The sequence below is a fragment of the Solanum tuberosum genome, unplaced genomic scaffold (genome assembly GCF_000226075.1).
Source record: "Solanum tuberosum cultivar DM 1-3 516 R44 unplaced genomic scaffold, SolTub_3.0 scf00037, whole genome shotgun sequence".
NCBI classification, from domain to species: domain Eukaryota; kingdom Viridiplantae; phylum Streptophyta; class Magnoliopsida; order Solanales; family Solanaceae; genus Solanum; species Solanum tuberosum.
The window spans coordinates 2,211,414-2,227,250 of record NW_006238961.1 but is presented as its reverse complement, the minus strand read 5'-3'; the positions used below and the strand labels follow the sequence as shown (position 1 = coordinate 2,227,250).

The 15,837-nt window shown below is 33.8% G+C and overlaps 1 protein-coding gene across 1 annotated transcript; it reads left to right on the top strand.

Moving 5' to 3' along the window:
* The first annotated feature begins 6,287 nt into the window (after positions 1-6,287).
* Positions 6,288-8,632, top strand: LOC102578939 (cysteine proteinase 3). Its single transcript, XM_006342320.2, has 7 exons — positions 6,288-6,512; positions 6,603-6,724; positions 6,996-7,111; positions 7,376-7,449; positions 7,530-7,794; positions 7,932-8,063; positions 8,167-8,632. Exons 1-7 carry the CDS (start codon positions 6,325-6,327, stop codon positions 8,338-8,340), a joined length of 1,071 nt encoding a protein of 356 aa, XP_006342382.1. The 5' UTR covers positions 6,288-6,324; the 3' UTR covers positions 8,341-8,632.
* The last annotated feature ends 7,205 nt before the right edge of the window (positions 8,633-15,837 follow it).

The following is a 15,837-nucleotide window of genomic DNA, read 5'->3' as shown; positions in this document are numbered from 1 at the left end:
TTGGAGGTTTTAACATATACTCCCTCCCAATTTATGTGACACATTTCGCTTTTCGAGAGTCAAACAGTTTAAGTTTGACCGAAAATTTCCTCATGAAATCTTCATTTTTTTAAAAATGAAATTTATATATTTGTAAACTACATAAAAAGTACTATTAAGTCTCAATAATTGATAATTCAAACTATTTTAAAAATATAGGAAAAATTTACTGTCAAAGATAGACTTGTTTGAATCTCGAAATCCGAAATGTGTCACATAAATTGGGACAGAGGGAGTATTAGATATGAATTTATCATTTTTATTTCTCTTTATGCCTTCTTTTTTATTTCCATTTAAATTGATAGTGTTTTCTTAAAAGATGTGTTCTTCCTTTGTTTATTTTGATTTTGAATTTTCTTTTATTTATTATTTTTCTGTTTTTGCTTGATTTGTGGGAAGAAGGGGTGTAGATCAGGGCGGTTTGAGTGGGGGCAGGTGAAGAGGGAGAGAATATTTGAATAATGATTTTCATTTTTATCAGCAAAACAGACATAAATCATAATCTCCATTTTTTCTGGCAAAAGAACTATGGATGGTGATCTCCTTTTTTTCCGATAAAAAAGATGATGGAAGTAGTTCTACTTCTACATCTACAAAATTATTAGTGCAATGATAAGAAAATTTTTTTTAAAAAAAAAAGAACGAAGGAGAAAATTTGTTTTTTTTTTTAAAATGGCAGTGGAACTATGAAAAAGTTGCAGGTCGTCAACCTTTGTCTTGAAAGAGAGGAAAGAGAAAAAGTGTTTCTATTTTTTTAGAAAGAATAATGAGAAAAATAAGAAGAAATTGAAAGGGTAAAGGAAAAATAGTAGAGTAAAATATTGACTTCACGCGCTCACCAAAGTTCAAATTACACTTTTTGTGGCACATCAGCATAAAGTGTCTTAGTGGTTTACATTCTAATGGGTAAAGGTGTTCAATAGGTACTAATTTTAATTGAGGTGTCTAAATGAATTATGCGGACAACTTTAAGGAGTCGCAGATGACTTACACCTAAATATAATGTAATGCATACTAAAGGAACGTATGCATCAAACCAATAAATTATGATCAATTTTCTCTCAATTGATTTATGATCAAGGACCGAATATTTTCATCTGAGAATTTTGATATGTGGTATAATTAATTATAAACAAAAATGAATTTTCCAAAATAGATTGGAATGATGTTAGTTTATCTAACATAAAGGGGAGATAAGAGTAACCAAGAGTTGCAAATGTCCTTGAATGACAGAGTCTACGACATGCATGAAGCATGATAAATCAATCGGTTATAAATAAAATAATTCTTTAAAAAAAGGGAGGAGCAAAGGATCAATAAGGAGGCAATGTGCTCTTGAAGATCCTATGACATAGCACTTCATTAAACCTCATGAGAGGGGTAGGTACCTGAAATAATGAAGTGATGAGATCTCAATAAGTTATGTCGTATTGTGAACTGATACAAAGTGATATCTCATCGATGATATCTTTGATATAATACAATACAACATTGTAAAAGATTACGAGGATATGAATTTTGTGTCTATTAAAGCATGCTGATGTAGAAATAATTATCAAGTTAAAAGTGAAATGATGCATCTTGATATCAACTTATTTGACTTGTAGCCTAGACACTAGAAGATACCATACATTTAATATTGAATGTTGTCACAAAGTTGATATGAAAATTCCTGAAGGATTTAAAATCTAAAGCATATTCAAGTTTTTGAAAAACTTTTTTATAATCCCCATAAGGATTAAATAAGAATTTTTCATATTGTTATGCAAGTTGAAAACTTGAATTATACTCTTGACGAGTTTCCAAAAGGTAATAGATTATTTGCTTAAAGAAATTGAAGTGAGGAACTTGCATAATTCTTTGATCCTGAAGGATGATTCATAAAAGGAGACAGTTCGAAACACATTTAGCCAAAGTTTTTCTATACACATGAACTACAAAAGAATAGTGATATCAATGTGCAACAGATTCGTTCGAGTGACAATGTGGCTGATTTGTTCACTAAGTCTCTGCCAACTGCAACTTTCAAGAATATGGTGCACAAACTTGAAATGCGATGATTTAATTCTTTGGATATATGTTCTCATTAGTGGGAGTTAATACGCATTGTAGCGCTATACTATTTTTTCCTTATGAGGTTTTGTCCCACTGAATTTTCTTTGTAAGTTTTTTTATGAGGGAGCCTAGATGCATATTATTAGATATGTGTACCCTTTTTCTTCACTAAAGTATTTTTTTTAAAAAGTTTTTTGAGTAAGGTTTTTAATGAGGCACATTATGTCACGACCCAAAAATAGACGTGATGACACTCGTCTTAACCCACCAAGACAAGTCAGCCTAAAATTCAACCATTACAATAAAATGCGGAAATTTTTATAATATAAACTCAAAAATACCCCCAAAATCTGGTTGTCACGTGTACAAGCCTCTAAAGTATTACAATTGAATCAAAATACAAGTCTCATATGACATTGTTTCTGGAGTAGAACAAGATCATAAACAGGAGTAAGAAGGTCTGTTGAGTTGACAAACAGCTACCTCACAAATCTCCAAGAAGCCTCAGAAAAGAAGAGAATATATCACAAAGGTCCGAGCTAGTAACCTACAAAAAAATGTAGTAGCAAGGGGTGAGTACCAAACCACGCGGTACTCAGCAAGTAAACCTCTAAACACAAACTAAGGGGATAGAATACGGGTACTCCTTACACCCCAACTACAACATGCATAAAACTAGCCCAACCTAACAGTTCATAATTCACATAGCACACAGCTCAACAACAACACTCTAACAATTACATATCCTCAACAACAAGCTCAATATTCACCAATCAAAGTTCCACAAAAAGACACTCACAAGATCAGCAAAACACAATATCAAGTTCACTAATGATAAATATGTGCAATGCAATGGAATGCAATGTCAAGTATAGTGATGCATGTCTGACCTAGTGATACACACCCGCTGTCTCTCAGTCCGGGACTCATGGGGGACATAGTTGTCCATGCATCCATTGCGGCGCGTGATACGTCCCTCGATATATAGTATCCATTGCGGCGCGAGATAAGTCCCTCGAAATATAGTATCCATTGCGGCGCGCGATACGTCCCTCGAAATGGTACATCCTCTTTAATTTCTTTTTCTTTCTCAATTCACATAACTGTCACAACCATGTCTCAGACCAATGCAAATGACATGTTCACACAAATAATGAGGAGATAACCATTTTCATAACATTGCACAATTCACAACAACACAATCATGATACAACATCAACAAGTCTTTCAAACTATTCTCAACTCATCACACACAAACAATTAATCACATTGGTTTTTATTACCCCTTTTTCATCATTAGAATTAATCAATGTGGACAAGTCAACCCATCACAATGTCTCATTACCCCAAACACATATTACAAGGAAATACACGAATTTCATACACTTAACAAGGGTTTAGAAATTCACTTGCCTCAATTAATCAACAATCACTTCGGGACTTGAGTCTTCCCCTTTCGTTGAGCTTTCAAATCCATAAAATCTATTCAAATAAATAATCATAATAAGATTTCAAAACTAACAACACTCATACTACTATGTATCTAGTCTAGACACATAACTCACTCAAATTTATAATCAAATTCCTAAGTTCGATGCCAATTAACATGTCAACTCCCATATTTTCCAAGTTTCAAGCTTAGGATTAAGTTCCAACTTCTCCTATATCATAAATCGAGAACTAAATCATCCTATAAAAATACTTCCAAGATGAATACAACCCACCAAAATAGTAACGATTATGCAGAAATTATACCCACACGCCTTCTTTTTATCACTTTAGTTTTCCGATGATTAATTACAATAATTATCCCAAAATGGCAATTGACGGCGTATCAATGGAAATCTTGGCATACTGCCAAAGGGAACACCAGCAATAACTTCTCAAAAAAAAACCAATGACATATCTATAATGGTCAACTAATTATTGCATTATCACTCATAATCCTATAATTTTTTTCCTTTAACTACGAACAACACAGGGATGTCAATTCAATATTGACATTTTGATGATACTCTTTCTCCAACTAATAATAATAATAACAATATGGCTATCCCTTAATTATAAATGAAGTAATCGTATGCAACAATATCTAATTTAAAACTATTACCTCAATGAATCGTTCTTATGTGACGGCGCCAGGAGGTATTCCGCCGACCTAATTCTTTTTCCTTCGAAAATAATTTTGTGCTAAAAGTGACAGACCCTATTAATCATTAACTAAAATTAGTTATTTAATAATTAACCATCAATTAGTTCACTCTAGTTAAATAAATATTCAAAATTTCCAAAAATGACCTTTCGGGTCATTACACATTATCTACGAATTAGATATTCAAGGAGGAGCGTTATCAATATAGTGAATGTCTATCCTTTAGAGAAAATTTAGGAATCCTAACTTGGAGACCAAGTCAATTTTCATGTATAAATAGAGAGGTTCTCTTTATTGTAAAATCATCTCTTCAAAAGAAATAATAAATCTTTTCTCTTCTCCCTACTTTCTTCTCATTGTTTATATAGTTTCGTAACAATATTAAATTTATAAATTAGTATTTTTCTACTTCCTTTTTGTTTTGCCTATTTTTAAATTGTATTTAAAAATGGGAATGCAAAAAAAGAAAAGAAGAAAAGACAAATCAAAATGGGATACTCCCATATATTATGTAGGAGTAACTAATTTCAAACTTCCAACAGATAACAAAAAAATAAGGTCATCCAGTACGTCATGTTATTCATGTTTGCACGTCAACGCATATAATCCCACTAAAATCCCATAAAATATCTTCTATAAGTTTTTATTTATTACTCACTTAAATATTTGCTTGGTTTGGATCCGAGTTTTGGGCAGGGGCGGAGCTGTAGCATCCCAAAGTGTCTAACTGGACATTCTTTATCAGAAAATTATGTTGTATATATATGTCAAAGTTTATATTTAAATGATATATATTTAAAGTTGGACACATTTTGATAAAAGTTGTGCCTTTGATGCAATAATAATGGTTGTCTATTTGAATTAAGAAGTTTTGGGTTCAGACCCCAAACAACATAATATTTTTTTTTTTTTTTTAACAGCCACAGACCATTATTTTTACACCCTTGATAAACTTTTTGGGCTCCGTCACTAAATTTGGGCACACGGTTGTCATGTGACCTAATTTTATAAATTTTATAAATCCTTCATCAAAATAAAGGAATGTAAAGTGGTGGTGCACTTAACCTTTTAGAGTGATGTTGAGGTGTGTCATTCAAATATAATAAATTTCAAGGCAATGAAATTTATAAATACATATGATTTTAATTCCTTAAAGAGAATGAGATTTGTGATAAACATATTGACTATTCAGACATTCTTAAAAATTAATGTGTTGATATGTGAAAAAAGTTATAGATAAGAACGTGCTCATATATGATTGGATAAATATTATACATAACTCATTTCTATGAGGTATGAAAAAAATAAAATAAAAATTATTTTTATATAAATGGTCATTAATCAAATATTTTTAGAATATCACAAATATTATGATATACATTATGAACTATCGAAAGACAAATAAATTAACTCTTTAATATAAAAATTGTGTCCATGACCAAAATGAACATGAGCTGGTGATCACACCTTTGTTTAATATATATAGGTCGATTACTACATATTAAATTTATAAATTAGCTTTTCTACTTCTCACATAGACCATTGTTTAATACATAGCTCAATTATTCTTCTTCGTCCCTTTCTATTAGGTCATCAATCACTATTTGGCGTTGCTCCACTTACTTCTTTTTTCTTTTTTTTTGCCTATTTTTATGTTGTATTTAAAAAATGAGAAAAAAAAGTAAGAAAAAAAGACCATGCCAAATGGGATAGTGGATACTCCCATATTATGAAAGAGTAACTAATTTCAAATGAATTCCATAACAAAAAATTAAGGTCACCCACTACGCCATGTTATTAATGTTTGCGAGCACGTCAACTTGAAGATCCTCCCATAGGATTTTTTTCTAACAAGTTTTAACTTTTAACTCACTTAGATATTTGTCCCGCTAGAATTTGGATCTTAAATATACAAATGTAAATTTAAATGAATTGAATTTTATTAACGATATCAAACGTCACAAAGAAAAATACTAAAAATATCTGCCCGGGTCGCGTCCATACTTTTCAAATGGGCCCATCAACCTCAATAAATTATCCTCTATTCCTACAATCCTTCCCACATTACAATAATTACAATGTCAAGTCTCTCACTCCTATTGGTTCTTGTCGCCGGCCTTTTCGCTGCTGCACTTGCCGGACCGGCGACCTTCGCCGATGAGAATCCGATCAGGCAAGTAGTAGTTTCCGAAGAGCTGGAGAACGGAATTCTTCAAGTCGTCGGCCAGACTCGCAATGCTCTCTCCTTCGCTCGCTTTGCTATCAGGTTACTAAATTCGAAAATGAGATCGATTTCTCTATCGTTTTGCTTTTATAATTAAACTAATATTGTTCTATTTTTGAATGTTTATAAAAGGCATCGGAAAAGGTACGAGTCCGTTGAGGAGATCAAGCAAAGGTTCGAGATATTTTTGGACAATCTGAAGATGATCCGATCGCATAACAGCAAAGGACTATCATACAAACTCGGTGTCAATGGTATACTTTCTTATCTTCAACTAGGAAAACAAGTTCACACTTACTAATTAGTTATTTAGATTATAAAAACTCAGTATGAACTACTTATTCATGATGTATAAAAAAAACACTTTGTAGAAGTTAAGTTCTTTCTTTATTTTACTTAGTAACTAATCAAGCTAAATGAACAATTCTTAATTGAATTCTTATATTCATCATATATGCTTGGATAAGTGTTTGCAACTTATGATCAATCTAATTGTTTATCGATTACTTTTATGTTTCATGGCAGAGTTTACCGACCTAACATGGGATGAGTTCCGTAGACACAAGTTGGGGGCATCTCAAAACTGTTCTGCCACTACAAAGGGCAATCTCAAGCTAACTAACGTCGTTCTGCCAGAGACGGTATATCCAATCTGAATGAACTCCGATCCTTTATGGTTATATATTTCTGGAGTTACTCATTAGAGTTAATTAAACTAGTTTGTATCTAATGCTTTATTATTTCCAAGATGGTAGAGTGCACTGAGTTGAATTTTGCTATAATAAAGATAGAAACACTAAACATCCATCCACCGTGTGCTGCGTTAATTAGTGTGTTCAATTGGTTGCAGAAAGATTATTTTTTTGATCCTAACGAACACCAAATTTCCAATTTTGTGATTATAGAAGGACTGGAGGGAAGTCGGTATTGTTAGCCCAGTGAAGGCACAGGGCAAGTGCGGATCTTGCTGGACATTCAGGTGAGAATTAGTTAGAATCATGTTGGACTCCTAAAATTGAAATCTAATGGAGCAGGCATATATATGTGGGGTTTTGGCAGCACTACTGGTGCACTAGAGGCAGCATATGCCCAAGCATTTGGGAAGGGAATCTCTCTGTCAGAGCAGCAGCTTGTGGACTGTGCTGGAGCTTTTAATAACTTTGGCTGCAATGGGGGGTTGCCATCACAAGCCTTTGAGTACATTAAATTCAATGGTGGTCTTGACACTGAAGAAGCATATCCATACACCGGCAAGAATGGCATATGTAAATTCTCACAAGCAAATATTGGTGTCAAAGTCATCAGTTCTGTCAATATTACCCTGGTAATTAAGATCTCTTTAGTTTCCTTGGGATGGAACCAACTTTTTGCCAGTGTTATTCAGCCCATTTGTTTAACTTATTGAGCTGCTGCTTTTACCAATTACACATATGGACTCCTGATTAACATGTGTTATTACAGGGTGCTGAAGATGAACTGAAATACGCAGTTGCATTGGTTAGGCCTGTTAGTGTTGCTTTTGAGGTGGTAAAAGGTTTCAAACAGTATAAGAGCGGAGTTTACACCAGCACTGAATGTGGCGACACTCCCATGGTAAGTCATCTGTCCCGAGTAACCTGAGAAGATGCAATTATCTATTATCACCTAAATAGGCCTATATGGACAATATTACAAACACTGACTGTTTCATTGGCAGGACGTAAACCATGCTGTTCTTGCTGTGGGTTACGGTGTTGAAAATGGCGTTCCCTACTGGCTCATAAAGAACTCATGGGGAGCAGATTGGGGTGAGGATGGATACTTCAAAATGGAGATGGGAAAGAACATGTGTGGTGTTGCGACTTGCGCATCCTACCCAATCGTTGCCTAAGCTTTGGAGTTTTGTGAAAAAATTATGCATAAATCCGTGTTGTCCCAGTTAATGATGCAGCAGCAGCATTCAGGCTCCATTCTCAGATTTATATTCAGAACATGTATGGATCGTTATACATACAAAAATGGTTTAGGCTACTTATATGAAAGAAACAATAAGATCAAAATATTTAGTTCACAGAGATTATTATGCAGGAAAAGTCCCCATGTAATTTATACATTATAAGTAATGAAAGGGAGGAAGAAATTCTTATTGTAAGCATTATTAATCCACTGTTGTCCTTAGTTTATGTCTTTTTGTCAAAATTGTTAATGGATTTAATGTCCTGTTCTTAGTTATCCTTTTTTGGTTTCGCAGACAAGGCACAGCTAGAATTTATATAGATTCTACCCCTCATTAGTGGGAATAATACCAACAACAAACAACAATGTACCTAGTGAAATCTCACAAGTGAAATCTGAAAAAGATAGAATGTACCTTATCATTACCTCATGAAGGTAGAGAGGTTGTTTCCAAAAGATCCTCGGCTCAAATGTAGCTATTCCAAATACAAAGAAGTAAATATAGCACATCACAAGAAAACAATGTAAAGTCTACTGGAAGGGAGCAACAACAACAATAAAATAGTGCAATAATCGAAACACAATAAACAATCTACTAGGATAGATTATCGAAAACAACAATAAATACTTATGGTCTATGGATATCAAAACAAGAACTATAGTAATACAACTAATACATAAACAAACACCAACTATTCTAAGCATTAAGCAAGACACCATTACACTACTTAATAACTTTCTATCCTAGTATGTGTCCTCTACACTTTTCTATCTACGGCCATATCCTCGCTAGTCTGAAGTTGCGTCATATCTTGTCTTATCACCTCTCTCCAATACTTTTCTAGTCTACCCCTGTCTTTCCACGTACCCCCTATAGCCAACCTCTCGCACCTCGTCACTGGTGCATCCACACATAATCTCTTCATATGTCCAAACTATCTCAGTCTCACTTCTCTCATCTTGTCACCACATATGTCACTCCGGCCACCTTATTTCGAATAATACCGACCAATCATTCTCACATTATTCATTTGATTCACCAAAAAAATTGTGTTAAATTAGCTCGAATCATCTCCTACATTTGAAAGACAAATTTCCCTTGTGTTCTACAAACTACATAGCACCATTATAATTTATAAGACACCTAGTACAAACCATCGAAATATTATTATCGTAACTTAAAAGTAAATTTGTTGATTATTAGAACCTCTTTTACCTAAATGACATTTTCCGTTAGTTTAACATCTGTTTTATGACTTGCAGAGACGGACGGATACATGGGTCCCTCAAGATCGGAATGCGTTTCGAAGAAAATAAAAAAAATAGAAGTTGGAAATTCAAGTGTTGCGCAAAAATAGAAGTTGTTTCACGAATTTGTTTAACATCGTAAAGTCCTATTTTGAATAAATTAAACTTGTTTAACGCATTAAGTTGCGGTAAAACTTCTGGTAGATTAAATTTTCTTTCAAATCTATATAAGTTAAGATTTTCTAGACTCCGATATTGAAAGATGTTTTTATAAATAATGTTAATTAGAGTTTGGGTTAAGAAGGGTGTCACAATGGTGAGTTCACGAACACCTATGGAGTTATCATGTGATAACTTATATGGATGGGTATTTAGCCGATTTAGTTAAATATGTAATTATTTTATCAGTTGCATGTTACGACTAAGGTTGGATAGTGATTATCCTGATTAAATTGGCCTGTTATTGATATATCAATATCCCGCACACTAGAAATTATTAAAATTGGCTAACTATAATTTGTGTACATTCTATGTGTATTTTCACATAATTAATATTCATACTCAAGCATGCCCGTTGAAAATTATTTATAATGGATTGATGGCATTTTGACATGATGGATCAATTGATATGATTGATTTACATTCATGATTTTCTGCGGACATTCAAACTTATGCTTGTGGATGAAAAAATATTTCGGGCACAGAGTTGAATGCTTAATGAAAAATTGTTCTTGATGGGTATGTTTGGCTCTTGAACACCCGTGTATGTTAATTGCATACACAAACATTGTATTGTATTGCATTCATTTTTATTTAATTAGTCATTCATTATTATCTGACTATCAATCTTTGAATATATAATTCATGAAAAGTAAACTAAGCTATGTTGTATTTATTTTGATAGTAATTCATATTTCGTACCAGTCATTACAGGGCCAAGCAACGAACGGAACAAAGTGCTAGCCCCCTCATCCCTATTCATTTTGGTACTAGTGGCAGTAAAAGTTCGAGTAATCAAAACATGAGCAGTCTGAACCATGGAAGTGACTTCAGTACCTATCAACCCACCCAGAAAAGGGAGTATCTACTGGACAGTCTCTGCATCCACAGAGGGAAGACCTTCTACCCTAGTATGTGTCCTTACCTAAGGCTCAACCTCATCCTCAATCTCGATCTCAACCTTTTCCTCAATAACTGAATCATGGGGTGGGGTAGGATTGCTTCCCTTGGTACTTCCACATTCTGAGCTCCACCCCTAGCGGGTGTTGCCCTTCTTCTGCCCCCGTCCCTGCCCATACCTCTCCCTCTGCCATGCCCTCTAGCTGCGGGCTCTACTGATGGAGCTATCACTTTAGCGCTAGTGCGTCTAGTGTTAACCATCTACGGACAACAGAATGAAAGATATTAGATACCAATTTGGATCACCATGTACCAATCGAAATCAAGTCATAGCACTAAGGAACAAAGGAAGAGAATTTCCTAAAGTCTTTTAGCCCTTGCAAAAAAGTACAGACGTCTTCGTATCGATCTGTAGGACTCTACTAGACTCGTTTTAGTATGATGAGATCAATGAACCTAGGACTCTGATATCAAGTTTGTCATGACCCAGACCATCGTGAGCGACACCCACACTAAGCAAACCGGCGAGAAAACCAACTAACCCTAAAGCAACCCCAAAACCATTTAAACAACCAAGTCTAATTTATATAAAACAGGGAAAAACAGTCTAGACATAAAAGCAGTAGCAAATCTAAAATTTTAAGGTTGTGAGTGCTCTCTTAGCTACAAGTTGGGTGATAAAATTTTCACTATGAAACTTCAAAATATAAAAGGTAAAAGATGAAGAAGTCAAAGGGTGCTCAACAATTAAAAAAAAGTGTTCAACCCCACTTAGTTACCGATCAAAAAATGTAAGTGCATAAATTTAACACTTCATCATAAAAAAAAAGACAATCATATTTGAACATGATAGCAAAAACGTAACAATCCATAAGAAAAACTACAATAAATATTATTTTGAATAAAGGAAAAAAGAAACGTTTATTTTGTAAAAACTCTATTTTAGAAGAAATAGCAAAACACAACGAGTGAAAGGGGAAAAAAAAATCAACCTAGGGAGTAAGGGAGAAAAAAATAAAATAAAAATCTAAGGATGATAGATAAGGAGAAAAGGGTTAGTTTTTTAAATTTTAAAAATGTGCGGACTAGGAATCGAACTCAAGTGCATAAATAATAAATAAGAAGGAGAGCAGAGTTGAATGGGAATCGAACCCGAATGCAAAAGCCAAGTATGGCCTTAAGCATCCTCAAACAACCACTACGCCAATAAGGCTATTTATCATGTGGGTGCTCGTTGTTTAATTATATATTATTCCTCTTAATTTCTATATAAGTATAGATAGTTCTATACAAGGTTAATGGGTGCTCGAGCATCCGGAAGTGTCTATATGGGTCCGCCCCTGCATAAAAGAATTGAGTTCACATAAACTTAATACAAACGACTAACCAACAAGTGTGGTAAATACCCCCCAAAGAACTGAAGATCACCATACCAAAACTCTAAAATAAATCTAAATGGGTATGCAACTGGGGGGAAAACAAAACATACTAAACCAAAAGTTTGTGTCTGACCAAATGGACAAGAAAATATTGAGCTCTGGAAGTCTGAAAGACGAGGCTCACCCTTGGATTCAAATCAGATATCTCTCAATACTTAGGTCTCAAATCAACCGCTAGAAGATTCACTGCACTCTACAAGAAAAGAAACAAGTACAATATCAATACACAAACCACCGTGTACTGGTAGGATCATGCGGTCAGTCCAGCATATGCATATAAATAGTTCATCACTAAATAACAATCACAAGGCAACATATAATATAACAACAAATATCAATCACGTGATATAAAAATCACAAAACATGAACTAACCTATGCATAACATGTCTCACATGATCAAAATGCAAATACCAATCATGCATAATCACATTACATCACATCATGCATCAACACATAACATAATGAGCAAGATACTTGAACCCCCACAAGTTACAATCACAAGTTTATTTCACATGCTTCCTATCACACATCGCACAATATGACACTACAAGCAATAAACATGCAACTATACATATCCCAGAAGCATATAACCATCACCTACCTCAAATCAAGTCCCTTGAAAGTTTTAAATAGCCCAAGCTTTCCCCTTGTGAAGTGCTTTGGCTTGTTCTTGATCTTAAATAAACAATACTAACAATAATCAATCACAAATGACCTAATAATTCACCCAGATAACTAACAAATCCCAACCCCGGCCAAAATGTGATCATCTTCCCCAACTTAGGTCTCCTTACCAACATGAATTCATGCTCAAAACTCTTCCCCAACGTTAACCACCTAGTTTCCAAACCTTAAGAAACAAATTACAAGATTAGGGGGTCAAACTCTTACCTTTACCAGTGAATTTCATGGGAAAACTGATATAGGCTGCCCAAAATCGCTCTTCTCTGTTTCAAGAACTTAATTTGCATAAAATAGGAGTTTTGGGTAGTTTTCTACATAAAATCAAGATTCTCTCGCCATATCGACTCCAACCTTGCTATAGTGGTCTGAATGGTGCTATAGCGATAATCCGTCCACTATAGCAAGGTCGAAGGATTTTCTACGGCTCAGCATTCGAAAATATGCTATTTTTACAACACAAACTCTTTCTTTGACGTCCTGACTCATACCTTTCATATCAAGGGAGTTCTACTTATCCGAATTTAATTCTGAATGGTCTTATGGATTCCTTAATGTCATGGCTACAAGTATACATCTTTCAAATCTCAAAACAAGATCTCACCTTTCCCCGGATAACCCTAGAGCTCATCTAACCCAGATTCAATCAAAGGCTGGCCTAGCCAAAAAAAATTCAAGTTACTATCTAGCACAAATTTTTTCCCTATGGACCTATTTATAACGACCGGGTCAGTTCATTACATATAGTAGAATACACTTTCAATTATAAAAATTTAGTCACATAAATCTCAAATCAACTCAAAATTGTTGCTTTTGAAAAATCAAGATCAAGTATGCAATTACACGAAGATTTTGGCCATTAAAAATATCAGATAGGGAGTGAAAGTTTACATATTATCATGTAAAAAAATGACAAAACAATTCACAATATTCTCAATCTTAGGTTTATAATCAACATCCATTTTTATATATAATTTGTGTTGATGCAAATAATATAATAAGAATAAATAATTATTACAATATATTCATATACTGTCATTGCATCATTAAGGGACTATCTATTCTAAGAAGGGGGCACACATGATAATTACTTTAGGTCGACATGAATAAAGTGAGTTAATTAAGGATGAATTATGGGCATGTAATTAGTTTGATCTTTTTGGCTAATAAGTGTACATTTCCCTTAAAATAGCTACTTATAAGGTGTTTGTTATTCTTAATGGTGTGATGCCTTTGGAGAAAAATCTTGTAGGTTTAGCCTAAAGTAAATAATATCACATTGTATTAAGAGTGTTCTGTCAGGCCCCGAGACTATTCCTAGACGTGACACGGTGCTTAGAGCCAAAAGTGACCTCAAGTTAACCTCATGGCATGACATGACACTGAAATCGACATAAATCAATATAAACTAGAATATAAACGCGAAAGCTCAATCTGAAATTTCTGAATATAGCCCATAACACAAAGATAGACTAATATCTAAAAGAAATAACATAAGCTCAATCTATATCTAACTGTTTGAGAGCCTCTATTAATATGAGTTGTTAGGACAAAGCCTAACTAACTCCAATTGTTTGAAAACTGAAGTAACCATAATGAAAGAATGATAAAGGTTGTCCTCAAAGAGTGAGGACTTACCAAGGTACTACTGTAACGCCGATTGGACCTGTACAAACCGCGGGTTGGATACTAAGCGTCGTAACCTATGTCATCAAATAATATATGTAGAATGTATGCAGTCAGTACTTTGAATATTCTGAGTATGAGGAATATGCTTAGTAAATAAGATATCTAAACATACTACATCTGTAAAACATGATTATGCAATGGCCAAGTAAAATAATATGAAGTTGAGATATACTGATATGAAATACATAAGTACAAGGTCATGCAATAACTGAAATTCTGTTTGTGGGAAATACTAAAACCGACATAAACCATGTGAGTTACTATATTAAGTTCAATGTACTCCCCCCACACCAAAAAAAGGGTGTCCTATACTTGTCATCGTAAGGACCTGATAACTAACCTAGGATGGATCCACTAGCTAATGTCTATCTGAGATAAATCCTATGGTGAAACATAGTTCTAGGACTTAGAGATTGATATTAAAGGTCCACAGATGCTGACCATAAACCTTCATCCCTAAAGTTTGCTAAGTGCTAAGTATACTCTCAATGAAAACAGGCATAATTTGGAAATAGTAATATTCTGATAAAATTGAATCATACTAATAAACTGATACATACTGAGTAACTCATAGTTCCTGATAACTGAAATCATAGTGAGAGATGTTTTATCTGAAAGCATCTTATATCATGATATCTGAAAATAATCTTGAGGATACTGTATCTAAAAGCACCTAAAATCGTAAAAATCTGATAAATGCATATGAAATAGCATAATTCTGAATCATTAAAATATTTGCATGCTATAGGTTCATAAAATTATCATTGAAAACATAAAATTATACTTGAAATCAGGGAATTCATGAGTAAAATGTGCAATTAGGGTCTGATCAAGAAAATTGGTTTATAATGGAAACCCATAAAGATCATAGAAATTTATAGCTTGTAGGAGTCATAAACTTGAATTTCTGAAGGGATACCCATTGATGAAATCCCACATATCTGGAATAGAAATCTTGGCTTGATTCTTGAAATGGAAACTTGAAATTTGGACATATAGGTCTAGCTTTGAGAGAAAACTTAAGAGAGAAGAAATATAATTTGGAGAGGTTATTGAAGAATGAAGAGTTTTGGGATGATAAAACCCCCTAAATTCCACTTAGAATAGATAAAAATGACATAGTATAGAAATAATAAAAGTGGGAAAAGACTAAAATAATTCTGACTTAAAACAGACAATGGTCATTTACGGACGTCTTCCACGGACAGTGTAACACTTTATAGCTGTGAAGATTCCCGTAAAAGTAGAATAAATC